General features: G+C 41.7%; 3 protein-coding genes across 4 annotated transcripts in view; 1 reads left to right on the top strand and 2 right to left on the bottom strand.

The window, feature by feature from the left end:
* Positions 1-22,755, bottom strand: part of LOC146521260 (polymeric immunoglobulin receptor-like) — a 525,395-nt gene that overhangs the window by 359,602 nt on the left and 143,038 nt on the right. The window lies entirely within an intron of this gene.
* Positions 7,043-14,043, bottom strand: LOC146521267 (uncharacterized). 2 transcript variants are annotated; one of them, XM_085154949.1, is made up of 15 exons: positions 13,666-14,043; positions 12,698-13,195; positions 12,561-12,623; positions 11,899-12,471; positions 11,335-11,409; positions 11,025-11,179; positions 9,749-9,788; positions 9,476-9,673; positions 9,080-9,258; positions 8,831-9,010; positions 8,608-8,721; positions 8,446-8,529; positions 8,075-8,255; positions 7,831-7,989; positions 7,043-7,752 (listed from the first exon to the last, which is right to left on the bottom strand). In XM_085154949.1, exons 1-15 carry the CDS (start codon positions 13,793-13,795, stop codon positions 7,586-7,588), a joined length of 2,796 nt encoding a protein of 931 aa, XP_085011075.1. In that variant the 5' UTR covers positions 13,796-14,043; the 3' UTR covers positions 7,043-7,585. The 2 variants fall into 2 exon arrangements, with proteins under 2 accessions (XP_085011075.1, XP_085011074.1); XM_085154948.1 differs by having other exon boundaries at positions 12,698-13,171; positions 13,666-13,933.
* Positions 19,872-22,755, top strand: part of LOC146521258 (uncharacterized) — a 153,518-nt gene continuing 150,634 nt past the window's right edge. The window contains exon 1 of the mRNA XM_085155050.1: positions 19,872-20,535. Within this exon, the coding sequence (XP_085011176.1) occupies positions 20,283-20,535 (253 nt within the window). The 5' untranslated portion in view covers positions 19,872-20,282. The remainder of the gene's footprint in view (positions 20,536-22,755) is intronic.

Raw genomic sequence — 22,755 nt, 5'->3', positions numbered from 1 at the left:
CCTCTATCAACCTGGGTCGAGTTTAAAGCTGCTACCACATCTGATCGGTTAAGAGAGAGCGATATCAAAACAGCCACGAAACGTCCCGCATATATGTGCCCAAGTGTTGTACTGAAGCAATCAAGTGATGAATAACTGTTTTCCAGTATGTTGTTTTGCAATTTTTTTTTTGTTACATTGTTGATTTGTTTTTCACCGAAGCAGCTGATAAAGCACAATCGAATACAATGTTGCCTCTTTCTTGTAAGATTCTATGATAGAATGAAACAATAATGCCAGTTATAAATAAAGACAATAAGTTGAATGAATTACAAAAGACTCATTTTATTTCTATTAGATGTGAAAATGTAGTGTAACACTACAACCTGAAACGATAAATAGATTGTGTTTGCCTGTACAGGAGATAAAGGGAAAAAAACAACAGCTGTGAGATGGAATCGTCCAAATCACCAAAGTAAACTGGAGCTGGGCTTGTTGCAGGATCTGAAGTTACTAAAGATTTTGTGAGTGTATGCACTAAAACTTAGGACCATATAATAATAAATATGTGTGTGATGAAAGTTGGGCAGCACGCTAACGTCCTTACTCCACTCTGTATGCTCGTATGTGTCTAACCCTTTCACTCCTTTGATTTTTTCCTCGTCCTTTTTTTTTGCCTTTTCGTCACGTCTGTCTTTGTACGGACCTGCCGTGTTCTCCGTTGTTTTGTACATAACTGTCTTTGGGGCAAATAAAATGCAAGTCTGGATTAAAACCACAGAATTAATTACCGGTGCTGGAAATGTGGTTGATGCAGTGTTTTGATTTTGTTGCCACGGGTACCCACAAAGCAATGCGCGAAAGTCACGTGATCTGTCAATCTCTATACACATGATAAATTAACATTTTATCATAAGACAGGAATAAGACTGTGCAGAGGAGTAATTTCTATGCACGGTTGACGGAGTAAACTGTGGACATTCACATGTGACCTTTGGACAAGTTGGGACATTTGATCAGTTGATCTTTCCTGTATGTATAAACACAGCAAGAAACAGTCCCTCACATGTGTTCAGACTACTGGAAATACATCACACAAACACACACACTTGTTCACCACACTGCTATCTGCTAATTCAGTAGCATAGATACTGTACCATGGAGATGGCAGGTTAAAGTTGGATTATATTTTCACATGAACCTCTATGAGGTGATATGTAGAAGGGTTTAGGGCTACAGTGCAAATGTAAGATTGTTTGTTTCTGGGCAGGATTAAAGACAGACAGCAGAATCAGCATTGAAGCTGCAAATGTCAGAGTGGTGGGTGTTTTGTTTTACTTAACTTTGCTTTTTTCTCTTGAAAAACAAAATCTGTGAGCAAATTAATAATTTAGTTATGGGACTTGGACATGAGGTCAAGTTCTTTCTCTACTGGCGACCTGCTTTATTGTAGAGCTGTTTGCAGTGAAAGGTGATAACAGATAACAGAGACAAAAAGGATACAGCATATAGATGATAGTGGAAGATGGATGCAGACTGGTTTTTCTCTGTGAGGACAAATTTGAGAATCTCAGAGTTACTAAAAACGATTTAGAGCCACTTCAGTTTTCACAACAGTCAAAAACATGTTCATCATTTCTCTGCAAAAGCTGCATTTAACCAAATCAAAAACAAAACCCACAATTTCATTGTGTGTAAACAAAACATGAGAATGTAGAACAATGAGGCCTCTCAGCAGGGTGCTAGGAGGTGTTAGGTTCAGGGAATTTATGCAAATTTGCGCAGGGCTAGTAAATCTAGTAGCAGGGACTTGCACCAGGAAAAAAAGTAATTCTAGTGTTAAATGCTGTAAATCTGTATGTGCGTCACCTGTGTCTGAGAATTTCAGCGAGTATAATTTAATGGAGGGAGAAATATAGAGAGAGGTCTCACCACGGTTGAGTGTCGGGGTGCTGTTGATATCTCCTGCCATGAAAGAAGATTCTGTCTGCTTCCGAACCGTGTCGTTCCACATCCTGCGGATCCGACTCTGGAAGAGGAAACATGGTGCAGTGAGTGGCAGTAAACACACGACAAGTTAAATATAGAAACACGGCGGGTAGACTTTGTAACTCAGTGGGGCAGCTGTAATCAAAACTGTGGAGCTCGCTCTAATCTGCAAAGAATAGGCAAACACGCCAGACAAAGAGACTGAGGCGTCGAGTAAAGAGAAACACAGCTTTGTCATGTTATCGTGACGGGGGCTTGAGATACATGACTGTAGTAACCGATGTAATTGTTGTTTGGAAGTGTTATTACATTTCAAAAAAAGCTTGTTTGCCGATTGTGAGCAATAAATGCCATTGTTTGTGTTTGTGTCTGTGTAGCTGCGCATATGCCAGCATTTACAGTATTTTCCGATGACGTGTATGATGCATGTGTCTATATATACACCATGTGGACTACAAATGATATCTTTATAACATAATCTTACATAAGAGACCTTTTAAAATGTAGCTGCAGAGGGAGAAACCATGCCTAATTTTGAAAAGATTTGCTTTGTTTTTACATCATTTTTTAATTTAAAAAAAACAGATAACATTTCTCATTTTGTTCCACTAAAACAGTCGTGTTGCTGCACAAGCTGTTTTCTGTTGAGCTAAGGAAAGACGATAGGAAGAAATAAAAAATGCGCAGTGAGCACTCTAGTCCAAAATTACTGATTTCATATTGTTAATAACATCGCAAAATTGCATGCTGGTGAAATACTTCTGACTGCGGGATATCGAAATATGGAGGCTAAGAGGACAGTGGAAAGAGGAAGGAAAAAAAAACAGAAGGGGAGAGGGACAGTGAGAAAGGGGGCAAAAAAATATCTCCTGGATCACCTGTTGAGAGAAAAAGAATAGAAAACAAGCAAAAAAACAAACAAAGCAACATACTAAACACAACACCATCGCATTAATCTAGCTAAGTGTAAACAGCAGTAAATACTAAATATTGAATGTTGTTGTGCAGCACGCAGGACAGACAGCGCACAATGTGCTTTGAAGTAGCAGCCAAGAAAGGTGTAGTTTATGTCTACGAACAGTGAACACCCGTGTGCACACCTGTGTGGATCGGCGCGCTTGTATTCAAATGGTTTCCCCATGTAATGGTCTGCAAGAGGATGTAGAGAGCCATAGCCCCGTCCCCCAGGGCATGAAGCAGGCATGGAGGAGATCCAGGCCCCAGACATCCAGAGGCTCCAGAGTGCAAGAGCCCAAGGAGGACCACCGGAGGGGCATCCGTGCCACCTTCATGGGAAGGGCTGAGGATCCCCAGATGAGGGGTCACCCAGTAGCCACCGGGCAGAAGCTAGAGGGGGCTGCACCGGCGTGCCCGCCGGCAGCCAGCTGTGCCAGAATGACACGTATGCTTTCTTGGTCCCATAGCTCCTGTAGTCTATGGCTGCAGAGATGCCCACCACCAGTGCGGGGAAGCAGTAGCCGCACAGATAGTAGTACTTTTTGCGTGAGTACTCGCTCTCAAAGACCTCCACCAGCATGAGATAGAGCTGCACACCCTCCAGACACATCCAGCAGAAGGCAGCCAAGAAGAAGAAATGCAGAAGGCCAGCAAAGATGGGACAGGCGATCTGAGGGTGGCAGCCATGGAGAGAGCAGAGAGAGGGAAAGGAGAAGAAGGAGGAGGAGAGAAGGAGAGAGAACATATGAAGTTAGAGGAGGAGATACAGTTAAGATTAAGGTATATAACTGAGTGAAAACCACAAGAGGATAGAACAGAGTTACTATCTGGAAGTACTGCTGGACACTGGCAAGGGGAAAATGAAAAGCTGCCCCCTGGGTTACAGGCAGGCATGTTATTGAGTGGTGATTCATTACTCAGTGCAGTAAATGTTTTACAGAGTAGCATAATGACACAGGGCCTCAATTTCAGCTTCAAAGTCATTCAATAAAAAAGTGAAAAAGTCTCCTGTGTTGACATTTTCAAACTGGACTCTGTAAAAAGTAACTCTTGTCATTCAGTATCATTACAGAAGTGGACACAAACACTAAGCTTTGATGCCTGACTTATGCCTCAGCTGGAAATCTACATGTTAAATCACACCATAACTTATAGTGTAACAGGAAACCCCTCTAAACTCTACACCATAACTTTAAAGGTCATCAGAGTCAATCAGAGAGGTTTCTGGTTACATCATAAATTATAATCACTACATTTCTTTAGCTACAACTTTAGCTTAGTGTACTGATAAGCGATTTGTATACTGACACAGAACAAGAGGAATCGAGATGATGAGTTTCCTTTGCTATTGTTTTCATGCAGTTGGATTTCTTTGTTGGGGGCACGATGCAGTCTCATGACAGCAGAGGAATAACTCATGATAGTGGTGTTACACTCAGCTGCACAGTAAGGTGGTTACTGGTTTGAACACCTGTTATGAGGAGATTGTTTGCTCTCTACCTACCTGCAGTCCTGCAAGTACTCCAGCTTTCCTCCACAATCCAAACACACGCTCGTTTGGTAAACTGGTGAGTCTAAATTGAATGTGCACGCGAGACAGATTTCCTTTAATCGCTCACTGGAACAATGAGGTAAAAGATAAACGAGGAATCACTCAAGTAAAATCATAAATGCTTTTAAAAAGTCAAAACTAAAACCTTTACATTGCTCTAGCCTGTGGGAGGATCAGAGGCCCTGCAAAATGTGACATTTGACCCCTGTGTCTCCTTCTGTCTTAAATGTTTCAATCATGGTCTTAAGTTCCAGGAAACAGAATAAAAAAAATCACTCTAACACGCTGCCGATCCTGTACAGTGTATGTTTGCAGAACAACTGGACACCAACTGGACACCAACTGGACACGTTTGTGGACACCGAACATTATTGAGTGTGATGGGCTGTTTCAGAGTCAGCGTTCCAGTGCAGCAGTGATGCAAGGTGTTGACTGATCGAGCACAACAGCTCAGTAACTTTTGTAATCAAAGCTTATCTCATCATGTGATTGTGTGACAGGATTTAGAGAGACGTGCTCACACGAAGAGCCGCACTGAATCTGTTCTTGTTCTTTACAGTTTGTCTCAGAGAGATTAAAGAGCTCATTTTACCTTCCAGGCCGTCACCCCCAAGTTTATGTCAGTCACATGATTTTTCACTGCTCACCTCACATTTAACAGATTTGACTTGTCCATTGGTTCTACAGTTATATTCATATTAAATAAAATAATTTACTACCACACAGAGACAGTTTTGGTAGTTTGGGGCCTTTACCTCCTAAGACCCGAACTCTTCCACACCATGCATTTTTAATGTCTCTGGGGCCTGATGAATGCAAAAACAAAGAATTACCAGATTTTTTTTACCTTATTTTTGTTTTTTGTAAATAAGAGACACATATGAGGATATTCGTTTAAAACGTTGATAGAACAGTAGCAGTATAATGTTCTCGTAAGTGGATATCAGGCCCTTGTAGAGCAAAATCGAGTATTTTGGTCTAAATAACCCAAAATGTGATGTCCACATATGTGGACGCAGGTCCTAGGAGGTTAAAAGTTCCACACAGTCACAACCACAGTGATACTGCTTTAAATAATCCAATAATTAAAAACAAAGAAATGTCCATATCTTCACTCCTCAAAGGTTGTAAGATGACTCCAGCTTTTTCTTCCTCTGCATGAACTGAAATCAGGTGATTGTAGCTCACGCTGCACAGGAGACAAAGGCATGTTTGGTGGTTTGTAATGGAAAACATTATTGCAGTGTGATCACTGAGTTTAGGATTTTATTACTGCATTACAGACCAATACAAGTAAAAACAACATCACATTCAACAACACCAGTAGCTGCTGTCTAGAATGTTAACTCCAGTTATTTTCTATGCTTGGACAATTGAAACTATCAGCAACACCGACTCGACAAAATCACGAGTCGGTGTTGCTGATAGTTTCAATTGTCCATTTGTGTGGGTTTCATTGCTGCCCTGCTTTGGTTGAGCTGTCATGTTGTTACAGTCCATCACTGCAACACACACATACACAATGATGAGGATGAATGAAAGGACTTTTCCACAAAATAAACCAAGCCTTTACTCGCTGCTGTCATGAGATGATGTTTGATAACATTCCTCCACAGACAACGTGCAAACAGCTCAGTTTCTCAAACGAATCGATTCGATCAAAAACACACTGTTTTGACCTGTTGGAGCTTTTGATAAGACAAGCTTCTCATTAGTGATGGCCAGCTTGAAGCTGACGCTCCGGTCAAAAAACGTCACATGATCAGTGACGACTGAAGCTTCCTTTAGAACGTAACCGCTTCAGTATCTGATTCAGTGGATCATAGGGAAGTGAATCACTCTGTGGAGTGGGAGGTCATGATGAAGCAGTACACTTTAATTTGTAGACTCAAGCTGCTCTTCATATTTTTGGCCACCAGGTGTCACCAGACAGGACTGTGTTGAAGAGCTTGAAGTAATGAACTGTTTTTCAGCTTCAGAAAGCTTCATTTGGCCATCACTTCTTATCAAAGAGTAAAACGATTCACTTTTGCGGATAACGCTCCAAAGGTTTTTCTTTTTTTTTTTGTACCTAATGAAACGTCTTCTCTTGATGTTTGAGCGTCTTCTCCTCACGCGGAAATCAATGCGCGGCTGTGATTGGCTGGTTAGATGAGTTGAGGACCGCGATTGGCTCCCACTTCACGTTTTGTGTTTTGTCTTTCAGGTCATGTGATTCATCATGGAGTCCACTTCATGAGTCAGGTCAGCTTCGTCAGTCCTGCCCCTTTGAGGGGACCTGTAGAGAAACTTGAGGTTCTTGTACTCAGTGTGACTGTTTCCAGGCAGATCAGGGGAGCATCTACAGATTAAAAAAAAAAGAACAGTGTATAAACGTGAGCGATATTAGACTGATTTCATTCATAACTTAAGAAATCTTTGTTCCCATCTGTCTTTTCCTCACATTCCTCAGCAACCTCTCTTCCAGTCTGAGACTAATATTTACAGGATGTTTTTCCTGAGTACGTGCACCGAGTGAGATGAAAGAAATCATGGAAACCCCCAAATTATCATGAGATTCATGAATACGAGTATTTAAACATTTTATTGCATCTAGTCAGAAAAGAAAGCTTCATGACACAACTTCCTGTCCACTATTTACATGTTTTGATTCCACTTTTTCTGCTGTGATCTAAAAGCTCGGTGTGTCTTAAAAAAAGCATACAAATACATACAGGCTTCAATCATCTGTCCCTTCATCGAATCATGTGTGTGACAAACATCTACAGTTAATGGCTTTTCATAGTAAACAATGTTTGTAATTGAACTTCTATTCAAGCAGGTAGATCCCACTGAAACAAAAACCTTTTTTTAGGGAGACCTGACGATAGGCAGCAACAAGTTACAAAACTGACACAATTAAACACAGGCAGCAACAACATGCATGCAAAAATAAACAAACAAATTAAAAAAAGTTCTATAAAATTCCATTAAAATTGAGAAACTATAACAAATCTGTTAGAAACAGGTCCATGAAACTGAATTGCGTCATTTTCAGTCCTGCAGTTTGCTTCAAGGGTGCTAAATGGACAAAAGCTCTTTTGTTCGGTGTGATGCACGCTGGGCTCTTCAGAGGCTGCAGGCCTGTAACTTCTTGTCAGCCAGCTTGAGAGACACCCAGGTGTTGAGCATGGATGCCCTCAGTTTGCACCACACCAGGTGGTCCCTCAACCCCAAGATCTGCGCTGCAAGCTGAGCACAAGCTTCAGGAGACAACACGGTGGAGCAGCCAAGACCTGCAGGACAAAAATGAATAAATCCAAAAACAGCACGAACGATTAACGCTGCACGTTACAGTAAAGAGCTCCGCTCACCACTTGGCATGCGGAGGGATGACCAGACGTCGTGTGGTCCCCAGTCTGGAGTGAGAGGAGGGCAGCTGATCACAGGGTAAGCCGTGTTACCAGACATCACCGGGCCGAGGCCGTTACTCCTCCCAGCCACAGCCACGAACACAGTGGGTATGCCATCACCTGCAACGCAGCATAAAGAAATGACCCGATTAGAAAGAATCCCACATCAGTATAAAGACGCAGTGACGTCAATATTAAAGCTCACCTTCATATTCAGCTTTAATGCGCAGCGTCTCATCTGGACCCTTGTGTGCCGAGGTGACTCTGAGGACACAGGAGATCCCGTAGGAGGCGCACGCCTTTCTTATCTTTTCACAATGAGCCACATCTGAGGTGGAGCCCATTAAAAGCACCACCCTGCTGCTTGCCTGGGGCTCCAGCAGCAACTGTAGACACACAGAAACCATTGAATCATCACTTTATGTCAGTTTTACCTGCTCAAAAGAAAAACCGTACAGCTGTGCTGGTTTTTTTGTGATGTTAAACAGTGTTTGTTGGTTTGGATGTTCAAAGCAAAGAAAGAGCTAAACACTCCTACAAGATCAAGAATAGGTTAGAGGCATCCGTTTGCTGTACCTTGACCCTTTCAGAGACCCACTCAGAACTCCTCTTCACCATCTGCATTGCCTCTGGGGTCACTTCCTTCAGCTCTCTGTTCACCTACAAAGGGAAAAGAAAAGTTTGAGGCTTGTTTCTTTTTCATATCAGCATGAAAATAAATCAAAGTCAGTCCATCACCCGTTTGTCTTTTTGCTGGCTCCGATCTCCAGCTGGCCAAAGCCTCCACGAATCGTTGTCAATCACGTCAGCGAGCACGATCTCTCGACTTTTCACACTGACGCCAAATTCAATCTATAAGCAAAGAAAAAGTCCTTCGTTGTAGTTCTGCTGCAGCTACAGGAGAAAAGTGATCGCACCAAGATGTGACTTAACCAGCAGGGGGCGCTGCTGCACAGCCTACCTTCATGTCCACCAGGGAGCAGTTCTGAGTGGCCCAGGCCTTCTCCACTATCTCAAAAATGGCCACGGTGCTGCGACTCATTATGTCCACCTCACACTGACCAATAGTGAGCCCAGCCAGACACAGTTTGGCCTCCAGCAGCTGCTCCTCTGACCACTGAGGATCATTGTTGGCGTCATCCTAAAAACACCATCAGTGATGAGTTTGCTGCAACACTCGGAGAGAATCACCGCACGCAGCAAGACTCACTTTAAAGAACATCTCCATCTTTAGAGGAGAAAAGCGGTAGCCCTCTTTGACTCCTGGATTCCTCTTGAGGAAAGATCCAGTCGCCACTCTGCGACACACCCACTCAACGGGTATCATCTCGCAGTGCGCTGCGATGAACGCCGTGTCCGAGTGCTGCTTAACAAAGGCCGTCTTAATGCCTGAGGAGAGAAGGGTGGATATCAGAGCAACCTCAAACTCACGGACAAATGACAACATCTGAGATTAAAAACTATATTTTATTGAATTTGCATACATTAAGTATTATTGCACGATTATCATTTCTGTTCATGCACGAGATTTAGGCTGTTTGTTTCCTGTCACTGAATCAACCTTTGATGTTGTTCCCAAAACCTCGTGCAGAAATAAAAACCTCACCAGACTCCTGCAGCAGCTGGAACACGCAGCTCGTGGTTTTGTTGGCAATGGCAGCTTTGCCCTCCATCTGATCTTTGCTCACGGCGTTCCCAGCTGTGATCTGGTCTTTAGACTGGACTAGAACCAGTCCCGGCTGGTCCACGAGCTCGAAAATCTGTTTAGTCTTGCCCTCATTGAGCTTCTGGCCGATTTTCAACTCTGAAAACAAGGAAAGAATTAAAACATGCACATCTAACTGAAGCGCTAAAGTGCGGATTAAGGCTCGTGCAGTACCTGGGGCGGAGGCCATGGCGCTCGTGGATCCTGAGCAGGCCTGAAAGACAAAACACGGCAGTGAACTTACAGAAGAATTGCTTCATTTTAGTCTACGCCCATAAAAGCCGGATTTGATTTCCTAGCAGGCAGCACGTGTTTCTTTTTTTAAAGAAAATAGTGGAAACACAAATCGCCTTTTAAAGTGTCATTGTTGTTAGCAACATGTTGTCATGCAGCTTGTCTGTAAGGATGTCACATAATTGCCATTCTTGTTTCTGATGAAACATAAGATACAGTTGTTGAGATCAGGCTAGTTTGAAGTTATTAATTTGACGGCAGCTAGACTTTTGTTTTTGGTTCATGAAGCTGTCCCACATAGAAATCACACCTTAGGTCATGTGACCCGAATAACCCATGCATTGAGTCACACGTCAGCTCAACTGATGGGACCCTTAACGACCTGCATAGAAACCGGGCAAGTCAACGATCCATCATGCATGAGAGGTGAAATGTCTTCATGAACCAAAAACCCTGGTTTCCTTCAACTAGCTTGCAGTTTAATGTATTTTTCCAATTACATTGAATTCAGAAAGTCAACCAGACAACCACAGGTTAGCAGATTGCACAGCGCAGAAGAGCTCGCTCATCAGGCCGGGACTCTGTGGTCTGTTTACACCTACAGGCCAGTGGCAACTCTTTCAGTGACGATGTGCACATCCTGGTTTGAGTGGGGAGCTGTTATTTGAAAAGGCGATGACGCCTCTAAACGATTGGTACTCATGGTACCAGTTTGCATACTGACGATCCTGAAACTGAACTGGTGGCTCATTGTTGGTCAGTGGTGCTGGTTTCAGTTGTTGTGCAGCTGTTCTGCTTAAGCACTGCACTGTTAAGGTTGTGGTCAGCTGATACTGAAGAAGTCACCTGGATAAGCAGTGAAACATTTCTCCCATTAAAAATCCTGTGACCAGATTAGTGAATAACACTTAAGACATAACTTTTCCTCAGGTTTGATTAATAAACGTCAGCCCAACATACATCAGAGCTGCAGCTTTAGGCTTTACAATATTTGCATGAATCAATTAATCTTTGTTTTTGCAATCTGAACATGTTAAAGTTTACAATTATAGTTTTAATGTGGGACATTTTTATTTGAAAAATAATGAACTTATTATATAATAATCTGTCACTCGATTAATCAAGTTGTTGGGGTAGTTTTAAAAGAACCCACACCAGCGTTTATTATGCCTGAGAATACGTCAGTTTTGTAATGGTCACATGAGATCAGTGTTACCTGTGGCGATGGAGCAGGGGAGGCCACTGAACAGACTGAGTTGATCTTTATTGTGCCGATGTGGTCCTGCTCTTCTTTACACTGGGTGTGCCGTCTGTCAGCAGCAACAGGGCCAAGAGGGTTCAGCTTTTTCAGTGATGTGTGCAGTCCAGGGTCTGGAAATAAGAAGGACAAAGGTTAACTTGCTTTTTAAGTACGACTAGTGCAACATGTCAGCTCCTAACAGGGTTTCATGAGTTGTGCATTGTTTTAGCTCACAGCCATGTTCTTATCCATATTTAATTATTTCAGAAGGAGACACATTTCAGACCTTCGTCCACAGCTTTCCTCTTCAGTCTGTTTGATGCAGTAGTATTCTCTTTGTCGACCTCACTCTCAGAAGCACCTGCAAACAATATAAAATTTAAGGCAGTTAAAAAACAGATATAGATATGCTTCTTTGCTGCAAAAGAAAAGAATTGTCTTGGTTTTAAACACAGTAAGACTGGCTTACGACCACCTCGAGACTCCTTTTTAAATAAAACATATCTTAAAACCACTTCCTGGGTGGCTGCAGCTCAAGTTGGACCAAGTTGTTTACTAACCGGAAAGTTTGTAGTTTGAAAATAATATTTATTTCCCTCTAACTTCAAGTCTATTCAGTGTTAAACGGTCAGTTTACTGAACCACAATTTCTCTGTAGATTTTAAGGTTTTAGTTGAAATACTAACTAATATGTTGTGTTGATGTAAGATTTTGAGAAAACCTTTGTTTTTGGCTGTCCGTGGTGTTCCTGCTTGATTATCTTACTCATGGTAACTGACCACTGAAACCATTGTGTAACCTTTTCATCTAATTCATACTGATGATAATGATGATTAAATGATCTGCTCACTCATCAACATGTGTTCTCGATCCAAACGATGCTCCTTGATTTTATGCCGCTCTGACTCATAAGTGTTTGATGCCTCGATGGTTAAGTCAGAATCAGAGGTGCAGGTTTTGTCCTCCACAGCTCTCCTCATGTTTGCCAAATTGCCGTCCACGTTATTTCCCTCATCACAGTTGTCAGATATTGTAAGTCTGTCTGAATCTGCTTCTGTGTCTCGCAGAGACTCGTTAGTCGTGCGATTCATAACGGAGTCCACTTCTTCGTAGAACCTCATGAGGCATCTCGGGACGGCTTCATCAGTCTTGCCCCTTTGAAGGGACCTGTAGAGATACTTGAGGTTCCTGTACTTAGTGTGGCACTGTTTCCAGTCACGATCGATGCCTTGCTGCAGTAACCTGCTCGAGATCTGGACAAAGATGTCCCTCTTTCTGGTTGAGCTCTCCAGCTTCCTGCATATGCGCTCATTGGACCAGACTTGGATCAGGGCTCGCACCTCTTGGTCGCTCCAGTTGCGACCGGCGTCCGACACCGTGACCACTTCGTCAAAGCTGGAGTCTGCGTGAGCTCGATGGGCATCTGGAACAAAAGAACAGATATGGAAGGAAAAGCTTACATATGCAGCTAAACTCCACAGGTGGCAGATTTTCTTTTCTTTGTTGGCATACCTGTACTTCTCTCTCTCTTTATTTCCATTTCTCCGTCCATGTTGCAATCATCACTGTTGTCATCTTAAATAAGGAAAAATAAGAAAATTATTTTCACGGAGTCTTGAATCTAAAACAACTGCAAACTTGATGCTTACCATCATCCATGTCGATGACCAGCTCACTCTCAGAGCTTGTTATCTGCCCTGTGTGGCCTGCTGGTGTTTCCTGCCTCCCTGCTTTCAGTTCACCATCATACAGTCTCTTATGCATCTCCATGCTCCCATTTTCCAGTCCTTTGTCCAGTAAAATAGCTTCCACTTCATCAAAAAACTTCATGTACTTCCCCAGGCTTCCTGCACCGCTGCCTCCTGCAGCGTGTGCACGTTTAGCAATCTTATAGTCATATTTCAAATTCTTGTATTTTGTACGGCATTGTTTCCAGTCGCGTATCACCCCATATTTTCTTTGCACCTGCCGAGCCATCTCTTGGAATATGGATTTGTTGCGCAGCGTGCTTTTCAAACGTTCCCGAATGTTGCAGTCGGCCCAGACGCACAGCAGCGCTTTTACTTCATCATCCGTCCAGTTGCGGATTCCCTCTTCAGCCACATTCGTAGAGGCAGAAACAGCTGAATGAAATTGAGTCGTTATTCCTGTGCAAACATGAAGACATTGTCATTTTTGGCTAAATGGTGATTTGGAAAAAAACAAAAAACAAAGAAACTTTAACCTCCTAGGATCCACATATATGGACATCACATTTTGTTATTTAGACCAAAACTCAATTTTGCTCTACAAGGGCCTGATATCCACCTCCGAGGACATTATACTGCTACTCTTCTCCTCATATGTGGATCTCATTTTTCTTAGAAACAAAAATCAGGTAAAAAAATAATTCTGATAATTCTTTGTTTTTACATTCAACAGGTCCCAATCAGCCCAAACAAAGACAAATTAAAAATGCATGCCATGGAAGAGTTCAGGTCTTAGGAGGTTAATGTAATTGTCTGAGTTTTTAGCACAAGCAAGCTTTATCCTTTGATGCTAGTTTTTGTTTTTCCCCCAAAGTGAACTAAGTCATGTTGTTATCGTCATTAGTACAGCTGGTGTTGAGCACAGTTACCTTGCTGGACTGTGTAGATTCTTTGATTATCCACACCTTCCTCCCGTGGCCACTCCAGCGGCCTTTCTTCCACTCCTGGGCTGTAGTTCACTGACGTGCCTGCATCAGGCTTCCTGCTCTGAAGTCTCATGCTTGTGAATTAGCTGAGACTCCTTCCAGCTGCGCACAACACTGAGCCTCCTCAGACGCTCTGAAATCCCCTCAAATGTGCTTCGGTTCTCTACCACGTGCTGATGTCCACCCTGGTCCCACACTGAGAGTAGAGCCAGCACCTGAACCTCCCCCCACTGCCTCTCCACGGAGCCTTCTCCCTCCCCCACTTCACTATCACCTCCTCTTTGTCTCTCTGCTCCTCTCTCCAAGTTTGAGCCGACCCGGAAACGCTTTTCCGCCCAGCCTGTCTGCTGCACGGTTCCCTAGGAAACCAGGCAGTTAAGCCTGAAAGCAACGCCTTCATGCTGAAAAGCTGCCTCGCCAGTGGCTTAAGCTGTGTGCTGAGGGGGCGGGACTAAGTGTAATCAGAGAAGCAGCTTGGTGATGACTGAAACTGCAGCAGGAAGACTCTTCATATATGGCAGCCTCACAGCAGGGAAGCAAATCCGCTTTTTTGTTTTCGGTGGATTTTGTTTCTGCTCCATTTGGCCCTCGTTAAACCAGTTTTGATTTGCCTCAAAGCGACCGTTACTGTTTCATGCAAAGAAGAAAAGGAAATCATTCATGCAAAAACACATTTCCCACCAGTGGTTCCCAAACTTTTTTTGCTGGGCCCCCCCTTGTTTTACAGAAAAATGTTCGCGCCCCCCCCCCTCGCGCGCGCGCACACACACGCACTAACACATCCTCCAAGCACACACACACATATTTTGCTCAATTGCGGTTTATTTCACACCTCAAACATTTAGTAAACAATTAAGCAAATACAAGTAATCTGCAATAAATCACAGGTAGTAAGAAAATAAACTGCTAACTCTTTTACACTACGTCCACACTTTTGAAAACGCAGCTGTTTCGTCCACATAAACGGCGTTCGAATCACCGAAAACTGAGATTTTTTAAAACTCATTTTTTGCGTTTACGTGTGGACGAGGAATACACAGTTCGTCAGGCAACGTCAAAGATATGTACCTTTTTTCACGTCACGCTGTGCGTCACGTTATTGTTTACATGAGAGGAATGGCAGATAGAGACAAAATACTGTTAATCTGACTATCTTCAGGTTTTACACGCTTACATATAAACACGCAGTTACTGGCCTTCCATTTACAAAGTCAAAGGCGTCATGGTGTGATTATTTTACATGTAGTTGTTTTTTTCTGTGTAATAATATTCAACATTGCTATCAATACTTTTTTTTTTTAAAAATACCTCTCTGTGCAAAATAGGTTTAAAAACATAAACAGCTGTCGGATCCTGTTAGTCCGTGATTTGAACCGGGGAACAAATCGTGGCAGGATCAGCCTGATATTATTTGTATCCCACTGTAACTTTACTGTATAAAGAGCAAACATCTCCAAAATGTCAGGAGTGGTTAGTCATTACAACAAGTGTTTGTGAACTAAAAATCAAGAATGTGAGATCTGTTTGTCCATGATTTAAACAGCCCAGCGCTGCTCCCAACGCAGGGAAAACCAATCCTGCAGGGAGACCTACCTCGGCACTTGTGCAGGTGAAACCAAAGGGAAGATTTGCTTCACCATATTTTCTAGTCTTTGGCTTAGAATGAAGTTGGTTTGGAAACATATTCAGCGATGCTTCATCTCCTGCTTTGCATTTGTGTGGGTGCCCGTGCTAGCAGTGTCCAAGCATTGTTTTGTTTTTTCCCTTTTCATGCCGCGACCCCCCTGCAATGGCTCTGCGCCCCCCCCTAGGGGGCGGGCCCCACACTTTGGGAAGGTCTGCACTAATACATGACAATTTACACTGCTATTTTTTTAAAAGAGTTGTCAGACACATAATATGCTGTTGAGGCCAAAATTATTAGCCTCCCAGGAAATATGGAACAATTTCCTAAACTTCTTCCCAATTTTATGCAGTATTGATGAAACTTGATATAATCAGAGTCACCGGTGCTATTTAGTAGCTTCTGGTACATTTTGTAATATAAAATACATTTGTAGGCTTGCTTTGTACCAAATGTAGTAAAAAGCCCCATGTGGATGTTTGCTTTCAAAACACACCTACAGTAATGAATCCCCACACACATATTTAAGTCAGTTGGCTTCCTAACATCCAATGAGCATAAAAAGACTCCAAGGATAGGGCACTTGAACACATGACAGGGACGACTGTTACTCGCCAAAGACAAAAGAAAATCATAAAGAAGATCGTAGAGGCTCATAATAAGTGGAAAGGCTACACTGCCATTTCCAAGAAATTCACAGTTTGCTGTGGAAAATACTTTATTGAAGACGTATGAAGTGCAACACCCTGGAAAAGCAAAAGTTCAAAGAAATCATGAAAACCCCCAAAATTATCATGAGATTCATGAATACGAGTATTTAAATGTTTTATTGCATTGAGTCAGAAAAGAAAGCTCCATGACACGACTTCCTGTCCACGTGTCTGTGCTGTGAGCCACCGTGAACAAACTGTTTACATGTTTTCATTCCACTTTTTGCTATTTCTGCTATGATCCAAAAGCTCTGTGTGCCTTAAAGAAACGCACAGAAATACTTACAGGCTTCAATCATCTGTCCCTTTATTATTTATTTAATCTATATTTAACCAGGAAGATCCAGTTAGAAAAATGTCACATATAGACACAGTCAGCAACAACACGCAGAAATCAATATAAATTCAGTAAAAAGTGCAAACCTCTCCTTAAAAGTAGTGAAAGAGCTGGATGTTGCATCTTAAACACGTCGCTCTCATTGTTCTGAATTCTCATGTTTTGTTTTTCTTTACACACAATGAAATTGTGGGTTTTGTTTTTGATTTGATTAAATGCAGCTTTTGCAGAGAAATGATGAACATGTTTTTGACTGTTGTGAAAACTGAAGTGGCTCTAAATCAGTTTTAGTAACTCTGGGATTCTGAAATTTGTCCTCACAGAGAAAAACCAGTCTGCATCCATCTTCCACTATCATCTAGTTGCTGTATCCTTTTTGTCTCTGTTATCTGTTATCACCTTTCACTGCAAACAGCTCTACAATAAAGCAGGTCACCAGTAGAGAAAGAACTTGACCTCATGTCCAAGTCTGATAACTAAATTATTAATTTGCTCACAGATTTTGTTTTTCAAGAGAAAAAAGCAAAGTTAAGTAAAACAAAACACCCACACAAAACCCACCACTCTGACATTTTGCAGCTTCAATGCTGATTCTGCTGTCTGTCTTTAATCCTGCCCAGAAACAAACAATCTTACATTTGCACTGTAGCCCTAAACCCTTCATATCACCTCATAGAGGTTCATGTGAAAATATAATCCAACTTCAGCTGGTGTTTAACCTGCCATCTCCATGGTACAATATCTATGCTACTGAATTAGCAGATAGCAGTGTGGTGAACAAGTGTGTGTGTCATGTATTTCTAGTAGTCTGAACACATGTGAGGGACTGTTTCTTACTGTGTGTGTGTGTGTACATATGGGAAAGATCAACTGTGGAAAATGTCCCAGTTTGTCCAAAGGTCACATGTGAATGTCCACAGTTTACTCTGTGCAGAAAAGTAATTTCTATGCACGGTTGACAGTTTTATTGTTTTTTTATTGTGTTATTTTGTTGTAATTTAAATCTCAAAAGTACTCAAGAGTCATTAAAAGGTGATGGGGGAAATGATGATGAGGAAAATCTGTTGTTTGAAGTATTTCCTGCTGAACAAAGGCGTAGATTTGGTATGGACGGAAGGGACATGTCCCCACCAGTGTTGGTCAAGTTACTTAAAAAAAGTAATCAGTAATTAATTACTGATTACTTCCCCAAAAAATAATCCCGTTACTTTACTGATTACTTATTTTCAAAAGTAATTAATTACTTAGTTACTTAGTTACTTTTTAAAAACATGATTTACAACCTGAATAGGTGATAAAGTGATAGATCTTTCAGCCCAATTCTACTTTTTCTACATAATCCATCATACAAAATGTAATCAAATGGAAAAGTCTCTTTTTAAAACTTGTTTTGTTAGTTTTAATCTTTTAACTTTATGCATGAAGCAAAATTTTAATTATATGCACCATTCTCTGACTTGAAGAAATTAGTTTAACATTTAAATATATATATATATATATATATATATATATATATATATATATATATATATATATATATATATATTTTTTTTTTTTTTTTTTTTTTTTTTTTTTTTTTTTTTTTTTTGTGTTTACACTCACTCTTTCAGATGCAAGTAAAACACAGCAGAAAATAAATTAAGTCAAAGACTAGCGGTCCTGTTGCTCTATTTTCACCTGTAAAGCAGGAGTGGGGTAGGCGGAGGGTTACCCTGGTGCAGGTGTGCAGCGGTCAGTGGAAGGATACCGCAGTTTCTCTGTGAGTTTCTCATTACGTCGTAGCTACTCGGTGCTTGCTCGGAAGTTTAGGGGTTTTTTCGCTGTAAAAAGAAGTTTTCTTCCCACGCACAACGGACACTAATGTTTTTGTCACTTTTTATGGAATCAAACTCAAAGTAAGGTCAGTACTTCCACGCTTTAAACGCTGCACGCTCATACTCTCTCTGCACTCGATATATGATCCATTGTTGATCTGCACACAGCTGTTGTCACGAACATCACGCTCGGGTATGTCACTGTCATGAGACATTATCGCAAGAAAATCACGGTTTTAGTAACGCAGTAACGCAGCGTTCCTACGGGAAAGTAACGGTAATCTAATTACCGTTTTTGCAATAGTAATGCAAGTAACGCGTTACTGCCCATCTCTGGTCCCCACCAATAATTTGATCTCTTTGAGTAAAGAAAAACAAACCCGATAGAAAGAAAAAAAAACGATCTGTCAACGTTTCATTCACCCAGCGGAGCAGAAAAAGTTAAATTACGTCCTCTGCTGGAGTCTTACGTCATGTGACAAATATGGCAAATGTGATTGGCTGAGCCTTTCAGGGAGCTCTGTTTAGTTTTAGCAGCGGCAAACCTGCGCTGCGAGGAGGAGAGGAGGACGGCAGCAACAAGGAAGAACCTGGATATAAGAAAGTATTTTTCAAAGAAACCTGTAAGTCACTTAAAGTCAAGTTCACTCATAAAATGTGTCATAATAACGTTACAGGCTATGCTAGGCCATACATGCCAACACTCCCGGTTTTTACGTGGGAATCCTGAATTTCAGTGCCTCTCCCGAAAACCTCCCGGTGTTCCAGATCTAGATTTAGATCTACTGGCGTTTAGATCTACTGGCGTTGGTCGAACAGATGTGTGGCAGTCTTGCGTTTCAGGAGCTGCTACCGACAAACCAGCAAAAAAACGCCAAATGTGTAACCTGTGACAGTTACACATTTGACACAGTTGTTGCACAACTACAGCGAGCAGTTTACTTTGTGCACTAACATGGAGTCGAGTCAACCAGCGCCACCTCTGGCCAAGTGCCACAGCCTACAGCCAGATCAACTGGTGACACACATCTGCAGCACGTTTGAATTCGTTTCATGCACAATACATTTGTACCTTTCAATTGTCTCTGTCTGTGTGTCATGCAAACAAACCTTTGAAATGAACGAAATAATATCATGTATGTACTATCAGCCTACATTTCTACAAAATGCCAAATTATATACACAAAGTCATAAGAATCACCACCCCTGTTCATCATGATATCAATACTTTTGCCCATAAGAAAAATGTCGTGAACAAATATAGACATATGTATTCAGCTACAGAGCTTTTTGTTACACCCCAAATGGTTGATTCTGTTCATCTGGATGTTGTCAGTGGGAGGAACATTTTGTCACTCATCCAAGTGTCTCGGATGAGTGACGAAATCTCTGGTAACGTAACATCCAGATGAACAGAATCAACTTTTGGGGATTTACCCGGATGACTGAGCATGCCTCAAGAGTTTTTGTGAACCATAGACTTCAGGAAGGAAAATGTATTAGAGAGATATTAGAAAAAAAAGTGCTACAATACTATAATACTATACTAGTTGGTTAGCAGACAGTCAAATACACCAAGGCAATAATTACTTCTTTTCATACATGTGTATAAAGTGCACTCACAGTTTGAACTATTTGCCCATTTCTTGTCCCTCTCTCTGCTGCCAGATCACCCATCACCATGTCTTATAATGAGAGGCTGCTTTCTCTCACACATTATGTTCACTTATTATCAGCACATGTTGTTGTTCTGTGGAAGCTAACATCTTGTAGTTTCTGACACTTTGCATGTTTAGCATGAGGCTAAAATTCCCCCTCAGTGGGTCACTGGTGACCTGCTGGATGTTCAGAGGTTGATTAAATCCAACATGACTAAAAACTCAAATGTCAAAGGAAATAAACAAAATGTTTAAAGTCAATCATTCTGATCATAATTGTACTTTGACCTTTAACCTCTCTGCTCTGTGTTGTTTCCTCTTTCAGACCAGAAAACCATCACAGCTGAGTCTGGACAGGACGTCACTCTGACATGTCAAAGTTCAAACAACAACAACTCCATCACAGGTGTAAAATGGATGGGATCTCGTCTGGAAGGTGAACATGTTCTTTCGTACCAGAATGGGAATTTTGAACGAGACAACCAGGATCGGTCTTTTAAGAACCGGGTGGATCTCCTGGACATACAGATGACGGATGGAAACATGTCTATGATTGTGAACGATCTGACGCCTGCTGACAGTGGAACATACATGTGTGGTGTCTTTATGGAAGAAACACGCCCATGGAAATATATCAGCTACGTACGTCTGCGTGTTGTTGTTCCTCCAGGTGAGTGAGTCGAGTTGAGTGTGTGATCAGAGGTGAAGCTGCTTCCTGGTTGTTGATGTGTGTTTGTTGTATGGATGAGCTGGTGGATGTCAGAGGTAGACAGATGTTTCTCCAGCTGTTGTCTTTGTGGCTGGTAGTCTAGAGTTGTAGAGCAGCATTGTTTGGGTAAGGTTAGAGCAGAAACAAAGACATTTATGAGTCAGTCTCTGTCTCCTAACCCTAGGGGAAATTTAAATGGTATTTTCCCCATAAATATAAATCCTCTTATCAGCTCTGGCAGTATTGAAATACTTCAAATGCAGAGTGTCCAAATTATTATTCTTTATTCACCCATTTTTCTTTTTTTAACCTAATCTACTTGACAAAGAGAGAGATTCTTCACTCGTCACCTACCTGACACCTCACAGCTGTTTCTCACCTGCAGGTCCGACAGGAGGATCTGTTGCACTGATCATCGGTGTTTCTGCTGTTGTTTTAGTTGTTGGAGTTTTGATCTACAAAAGAAAACGACGCCATTCTAACACTCATAATCATCCAGAGGATGAACAGCCTCTTTCCCCCCAAGAGCTGGTCTGGGACTGAAATCATGAGTCAGGACTCTCCTGAACACCCAGCAGACGACTGTAGACGTCTAACATGTCTGATGATTAATGTTCAGACTCCGACTGTTAGGGTTGAAAAAATATAAATTGTTTATAAAATAATTAAATAAAGCTGTTATATTATTTGAAAATATACACAATGCAAATGTGCTCATAAACGAGTTGGCACTCTGTGTTTTGAGGATCACGAGCTTCTTCCGGTGCTAAGACTGGGCTGAAGTACTGAAGAGTGGACGCAGAGCGCTTGAGAGTCTTTGCTGCATGCTCACACATACACTGATAATTGTTTTCTATAAGTCTCTGGTTAAAGAATAAAGATGTCCTGAACTGAGCTGAAAACCATCAGATGTGAGAAGAAGAGAAGCCATAATAATCTTTGTTAGTGTCACAGTGTAAGAAGCTGTACAGGGTTATCCTTGGTGTGAGACAGACTGGCGTTCAGCCTTGTGTACTTGTAATTTCAACTGCCAAAGCCAATTAAATCTTTTTAGATGACAGATATTTCTCCCGAATTACTTCTGAAAAATTTGAAGTCAAACTGTGTTACAAACATACATGAATTTCTGAGCTCTAATCTCAGAGTCAGTGAGTGTTTTTGTGTTGGAGCTTCAGGTTCAGCTGTTTGTAAGAACTTGTGAACCAAACAAACTGATCCTCATGCAGCAATCACCTTTTTTAGTAAACAAATAAAACGGCTCCCACTGCTGTGTGTCTCACTCTATACAAGTGACCAATCCTGGATCCAACAAAACAGCCCCAGACCATCACCTGGTTGCCACACACTGTGGAAACATCCGTTCATCTACTCAACGGCATACAAAGATCCTGCATGAACCAAAGATTTACAATTTTGATTCATCAGTCCAAAAACCTTCTTTCAGCCTTCAGTAGTCTAATGGCGGTGTTTCGTGGCCCAGGCAATCCAGTGTCTTATCCTGACATGTGGCTTTCCTGCTGCAACTCATCCTGTTAATCCTGCAGCTCAAAGTCTTCCCTTCAAAGTTGAAACTGAGGCTATGACCGTGATTAATCTGTGCTCTTCTTGGCAATTTCTCTGTATGAACATACTCTACACTTTTAAGTGTTATGATGGTCTGTCTCTCTTCCATTGTTAATTGCCCTTTTCTCACCATTTCTATAGCAACACACTACTTTCTGCAGTACTGTTCACTGATGCTCATGGGTGTGGTACCACGCACGATCTGATATCCTCGTGTTGGTGTTGTTCTCAGATCATCATACTAAAGGTTGTTCCAGGATCAACATTGCAAGTGACCAATCAGAATGTTGTGATGTCATACTTTTGCGACTTCGGGAAAAACCGGCGTAAAACAAAAAACTGTACTTAAGCTGCGAGAAACCACCTCTGTCCGCCGATCAACGGACCCTAACCCTAACCCTTTAATAAACGCTAAGCAGAACTGATATTGTCCTTGCAACATTGGAATTTCATAAATGCACGAATGGGTTGGTGCGCAAAAGAATAACGTCACAATAATGTGATTGGTCACTTGCAATGTTGAACCTGGAACAACATTTTCATGATGATCTGGGAACAACACCAACATGAGGATATCAGATCATCCGTGGTACCACAGTGTGTTCCAGCACTTTTATG

The sequence above is a fragment of the Neolamprologus multifasciatus genome, chromosome 3, assembly GCF_963576455.1.
Source record: "Neolamprologus multifasciatus chromosome 3, fNeoMul1.2, whole genome shotgun sequence".
In the NCBI taxonomy this organism is placed as follows: domain Eukaryota; kingdom Metazoa; phylum Chordata; class Actinopteri; order Cichliformes; family Cichlidae; genus Neolamprologus; species Neolamprologus multifasciatus.
The sequence above is the reverse complement of the archived record's forward strand: the minus strand, read 5'-3'. Positions and strand labels throughout refer to the sequence as shown.